Source organism: Denticeps clupeoides, chromosome 6 (genome assembly GCF_900700375.1).
Source record: "Denticeps clupeoides chromosome 6, fDenClu1.1, whole genome shotgun sequence".
Classification (NCBI taxonomy): Eukaryota; Metazoa; Chordata; class Actinopteri; order Clupeiformes; family Denticipitidae; genus Denticeps; species Denticeps clupeoides.
In genome coordinates, this window is record NC_041712.1 from 4,211,064 (window position 1) to 4,217,116 (window position 6,053).

Here is a 6,053-nt window from a genome sequence, read left to right on the forward strand (position 1 = left end):
GCTTGGTGATTGGATGTTAAAATGAGCACAAATGTGTTTTTTATTTTTTTTGTTCCGTCACGTGAGACTGAAGAACTAGTGGGTTCATTTTTTTTTTCTGGAAATACAACAACGAGACTTCCTGTTTGGCCAAACGTTGTTGGTGAAAGTTGTTGATGACATCATTTCCGTGAATATGGAAATGATAGCTAACTTCTATAGGCCAGTATAAGGGGACACCAAGGCCTACCTTTCAATAAGTGAAGACAGGCTCATTCCGCCTGAATCTTAGTGACTTTGTCAAGGGTTTTTAATGGTTCGTATCTACATTTACATTTACATTTATGGCATTTATCAGACGCCCTTATCCAGAGCGACTTACAATCATGCATGTCCATATCTATAAAATGGAGTCAAAGGAAGGGTAACCAGCGAACAGCCTGCAAAGTGGTTTTAATGCATATGTGGAGTTACAAGTGAAAGTGATTGTCATTGTGAAACACTGCAGCACAGTATATGGTGACACAATGAAATGTGTCCTCTGCTTTTAACCATCAGCCTTGTTGAGCAGTGGGCAGCCATGACAGGCGCCCGGGGAGCAGTGTGTGGGGACAGTGCTTTGCTCAGTGGCACCTCAGTAGCACCTTGGCAGCTCAGGATTCGAACTGGCAACCTTCCTTAACCGTTAGGCCTTCACTGCCCCAATGAAGTGAAAGCTGCCATGTATGGTCTGATCCCAGGGAAGAGCTGATAAATTGGTGGAAGAAGGTGCCTTGAACTGACTAATCAGTTTCTTTTTCATCATGTAAATAAAAGTCCTCATGCAGAAGGAACCTGCCACACTGCAAAAAATATTCAGGGAAGATTTAAGGAAGACCGATTGCAGGTAAATTGGCCAAAAATCTGGTTTCAGATCTAAACCAACTAGAATCATTTGGGTGGGGCAATGTAGTTGTGATCTGGAGGTGATGGAGAAAGGGAGGCAACGCCCTGTCTTAGAATGATGATCAGGCATAATGTCCAGGGACTGAAAAGCCACATAAACTACTAAGCCATTGTTATCTTTTTATTCTATTTTCAATTATTTTATTATCCATTAAACAAATGAGATTTGACACAAAGATCTCAGGCAAATACAAAAGGCGTTTTGAAACTCAAGTGCTAAAAGATTTTATTTTACTAACTGACATCATTTGCTTGTGAGAATCAGTTCCTCTCGCCTCCTCCTGCCATGTGTGATGCTGGATTTGGTGACTAATTACACCCTGCTTGTGGCTAGCAGGACTTCTCTCCAGTCTTAGACCCTGCACAGTTTCAGGGGGAAGTTCTCGGTGATTAAGTGGTCATCATGAAGAACAATTACCACGTTAACTTCAAATTCTGTAAAAGAACATATTCATACTCAAGATCAACATGCAAAAAGTTTTTAACTTTTTAAATGTAAGACCGCCTAGGACCAAAATCTGACGTCCTTTAATCCCCAATGATACTGGACGGATATACAGTCCCAACAATAATCTGCTGGATTTGTTCTGTTTTAGTTTGGTGTGTGTATGCACTGATTTAAGAACTTACCAACTTTGAAGTTTGTGGTTTCAAGTGTAGGGCACGTGAAAAGTCTCGGGAACACCATGTAGATGGGAATGGGAAGGCCGTGGCAGACGTCACCCTCTGCGATTTGGATGTTCTGAATTTCGGTTGCATCTCTCGCATAACCCTCGGCACAGCCTATAACATAAACCGTTCATACGTCAGACCAGACCTTACTGCTGTAGAATTTTAACAAAACAGGAATATCAGCATAGTTCAACTAAACAAACACTCAACACCCAACAATGTCAGTGTCCCACTGCACAAGCATTTAAAAAGAAAGCATTTTGGACCAGAGAACAAGTAGTTAAGTCAAAAATAGGATGAAAGTGTTTCTTAAACTAGAGTGCTATGATCCTGATGTGTGTTGGGAAAATGAGCATGCCCAGGCATTGTAGGGAGGTCATACAGGCACATGGAGGACACGCACTACTGAGCCTCATTTTGACGTGTTTTAAGGACATTACATCAAAGTTGGATCAGACTGTAGTGTGATTTTCCACTTTAATTTTGAGTGTGACTCCAAATCCAGATCTCCATGGGTTGATAAATTGGATTTCCATCGATCATTTTTGTGTGATTTTGTTGTTAGCACATTCAACTATGTAAAGAACAAAGTATTTAAAAAATATTTCATTCATTCAGATCTAGGATGTCTTAAGATCTAGGTGGTCCCTTAATTTTTTTAAAGCTCTATATAAGTAGATAGATCAATAGATCTCGATATGAACTGCTCCAGACGATTGATTGTACAAATGAAGCTGGTGTCACAGACTGACACGGAATCATGCTCACCACACGTTTCTACGCGAACCAGCTGCAGCTCAATGCTCTTGATGGCCACTTCTGAGCTCTCCACTACCAGTTCTCCTGTCAGAGGCTGTGCGATCACACAGTTGGTGGCGTCAAGGTGGCCCTTTATCATGAACTTCGGCAGCGACCCTCGCTAGTAAATAGAGCCTTCAGTTTATTATAATTAATTTAAAAAAAACTTAAATACTGTTATAGAATTAAATAAATGCAATTTTAAAGAACATTATATTAGAATGTTTTTTAACACGTGATAACTACAGTACATTACATCTTTGACATTTTGCAGAGTCTCAGGGGTGATTGTAAAGTCTACTGGTCCAGGCTGAACTTTGGATTTTTGAGGCTGCAAAAAAAAAAAAAAGAAGAAAGAAATGCTATGATGAACAGAATTCTAAAGGAATTATCGAACACAAATGTAACAATGAAAAAAGGCTCCTACCTGACAATGGACCATAAACTCACACGTCTTACTCAGGTCTTTTGTAAGCAAGGACCGTTTCATATCACAGCGTAATGTGTACTAGAAACAAAGAAAGGACATAATGAATTAATCAATTCATTAATTTTTTTCATAAAATATTATGTGAGAATACATAATAATATAGTTAATAAAGGCAAACGTTTACCTGGATGTTTACAAAAACTCCATGATAGGTCTCATATAGCACTTTATTTCCCTTTACATGCAAAGGGAACTCAAAGGGTATCTCAGTTTTGCCACTAGGAACCTTTCCAGGTTTCACCACCTCAATATTGTTGGAGATCAGTTGAATTGGCTGCAAGAGACAAAGAAAAAGAACACAAATTACCTCAATCCATTATTACTGTAGGGAGATGGGCACTTCCAGTGTTCCGTTTGTGTCTTACCTTGACAGAGTTGTAGAAGGCCTCAAAAACCCCCACACTCTTAGAGCTGAGCTGCAGGTTTACCACACCCTCCATGGTGAGGGAGATGCCTTGGTGCTGGACAGCCTCCTTACTTGTGATGACCACCACCCCCGCCAGCGTCTCCTGTTCGCAAAATGAGTCCACACAACCAGGTCAGAAAAGTCCTAACATACTGGGGGGTGGGTATCTTAAATGATGCATATTAGTATACATTTTCTAAAGCATGCAGCAGGTTCCTGACTTCCTGTGGAAACACTAAGTATATAAATATGTACACATGTACATTTACATTACATTTACATTTGTAGCATTTATCAGACGCCCTTATCCAGAGCGACTTACAATCAGTAGTTACAGGGACAGTCCCCCTGGAGCAATTTAGGGTTAAGTGTCTTGCTCAGGGACACAATGGTAGTAAGTGGGATTTGAACCTGGGTCTTCTGGTTCATAGGCGAGTGTGTTATTCCCTAGGCTACTACCACCCCACATGTACAATTACACAAGTACAGCAATTACATAGAGCAATTACATTATAAGTTGTAACTAAGTTACGAATAAATCTTAATCTGAAACTAGGCTCTGGCTAATGGAACGTGTATTTATGCTAAAGGGACTCTGTGTCATTCATGTCATGTCACAAGAGCCTGTTTACCAAAAGATCATAGGAAATGAGGGCCATCATTAATCATTTTTTTATCCTTGAGGATATGAGTAATACACTTGTAATGGTCACGATATATATAAATGTATTTCATAAATATATACATATATTCTACAGACCATGAGCTAAATAGTCGAAGAAAGGCAGCTTACCCCTTCATGATATACTTTATTGGCTCGTTTGAGCCTGATATCGAGGCTGGAACTCATCTCGTCAATGATCAGACATCCACAGACACAACAATCATGTGACACCTTCGTACCACGTGACGCTGTTCCGATCGCAATACGCGAGTGTTTACTCAACTTCAGGTCGTCAAAATCGGGAAAACTGGAAATGTTGCGAAAAAGTGAGTTACGGACATCAGGACTACAGAGAATCCGTGTAAATTTAACGCGCCTCTCCTCCTTTTCCTGTTTCTTCTTCTTCTTGTTAATCTGCGAGAGACGCTTACGTAGAATCCTGGCGCGGGTCGCCCCCAGCTGGCCATGAAGGGAAGTACCACTCCACCAAATATCTGGCCAGCATTAAAATACAGTAGGCTAATTTAATCAGTTTAGACTTTATTGTAAACGTTAACATGATTTATTACTGACTGTCATCCAGGGTGAATGGTGCCATCCACCGTCTCACTGAAGCACTACACTGAGAATAATAACGACAATGCATTTAAACACAGCATTACCAGCAGTGTCAGGGATTAATGCTGGAGGAGTCCAAGAACTACTGTCTGAGTACCAAAGCAGTAAACCAATTCCAGATTTAGTTGATGAATGAAAAAATTTAATTCGAATTTGAGATTTTATTATCTTTAGAACCTATTAAACTAGGTAGGCCAATGACCAGTTTCATAAAATAGCCAACACACAACTTTTACAACATCCCTTTCTAAATCCATAGATTTAAGTATGCAGTTGGTTCCTAACATAACTCAACCAACCAAGACCTTTTGGAGTTTGGAAGAGAAAAGTGCCTTAAAAGAAAAGTGCCTTATATAACCAATTCCATCATCTGTGGGATTGGCTTTTTATTGCACAGCATACATAGATTCGTGGAACAGGCTTGACCCTGTGACTCTGACCTGAATAGGTGGTACTAGAAAACACAGATATGGAGCAGATCTGAAATTCTTTGTGCATTACTCTACATATATTTCAAGTAGAGTCGATATTTGCCCATTTCTCTGCATGGATTATTCTGCAAAATAATCATAAGTACAAATGCACATTATTTACTTAAAGTTAGACTTTAATAATGACACAGTAGACAAAATTAGAAGGTTATGAGACAAAATTCACAAAATTTCCAGGATATGGGCACAAACATATAAACCACAAAACACTATATTTGTTGCAAAATGTGCAGGATTTTTTTTTCGTAAATCAAATATTTGTTTGATTTTATTTATGCATATTCACATAGCCCCCCCCCCCACAAAAAAAAAAAAAAAAACCATAAAAACCTTAATCTGTGCCAAAAACAGCACAGGATTCAGTTGTGATCAAAATGTGGAAATTTCCATGCTAAGTTATATGCATGGAATCTTTGTTATGAATTAATGTAAATATTTTGGGGAAAGTTCTTAAATGTAACTTGATTTGTTTAGCACATATACACATGAAGTTATCAACAAGTCTCAGACTACAAATAATGTATTTTTAGTCCTAAATTCTACAAAAAATTAACATACATCAAACAATGTATATAATTCAACATATGACAAAATGTTTTATTATTCTATATTAAAATGTACAGACATAAACTCAAATGTTATGTGAAAATAATGCCCTGTTTGAAATTACTTAGCATACAATGACTATTTACTGTTACATAAACACTTAAGAATTACAATAATGAACGCATAAGAAATATTTATTCTCATGATGATTTTCAATTGTTTTTTATTTCTATTTATTATTTGATTGAGAAATAATGGCTGTAATGAAGTTGCGCCTCGCCTGACTTGGTGAACTCCCCCTTTGTTCTTTTATTCGGCCCACCCCTTTCTAAACGTAAACTTGATTGGCAGTTTCTATGACAACAACAAGATAGGTTCCTGCGTCATTGGTCTATCCGGGAATTTCGAGGGCTGATTGACAGTCGTCATGGTAACGATCTATTC

At 38.5% G+C, this 6,053-nt stretch overlaps 1 protein-coding gene across 2 annotated transcripts; it reads right to left on the bottom strand.

The window, feature by feature from the left end:
• Positions 1 to 415: 415 nt before the first annotated feature.
• vps26c (VPS26 endosomal protein sorting factor C) lies at positions 416 to 4,383 on the bottom strand. Of its 2 annotated transcripts, none has more exons than XM_028984015.1 (8): positions 4,084 to 4,383; positions 3,250 to 3,393; positions 3,009 to 3,158; positions 2,822 to 2,902; positions 2,651 to 2,725; positions 2,365 to 2,515; positions 1,555 to 1,707; positions 416 to 1,283 (listed from the first exon to the last, which is right to left on the bottom strand). In XM_028984015.1, the coding sequence occupies exons 1-8, from the start codon at positions 4,138 to 4,140 to the stop codon at positions 1,255 to 1,257; spliced, it is 840 nt and encodes a 279-aa protein (XP_028839848.1). In that variant the 5' UTR covers positions 4,141 to 4,383; the 3' UTR covers positions 416 to 1,254. The 2 variants fall into 2 exon arrangements, with proteins under 2 accessions (XP_028839848.1, XP_028839847.1); XM_028984014.1 differs by having other exon boundaries at positions 416 to 1,359; positions 4,084 to 4,382.
• Between the last annotated feature and the right edge of the window lie 1,670 nt (positions 4,384 to 6,053).

Bases quoted from the DNA above. Each gene is read 5' to 3' on its own strand.
- vps26c (XM_028984014.1), bottom strand. From the start codon at position 4,140: ATGAGTTCCAGCCTCGATATCAGGCTCAAACGAGCCAATAAAGTATAT. The intron at 3,159-3,249 runs GTAAGACACAAA...TGTCTCTTGCAG, and splicing joins CCTTCTACAACTCTGTCAAG to CCAATTCAACTGATCTCCAA. The intron at 1,708-2,364 runs GTGAGCATGATT...TTTATGTTATAG, and splicing joins GGTTCGCGTAGAAACGTGTG to GCTGTGCCGAGGGTTATGCG.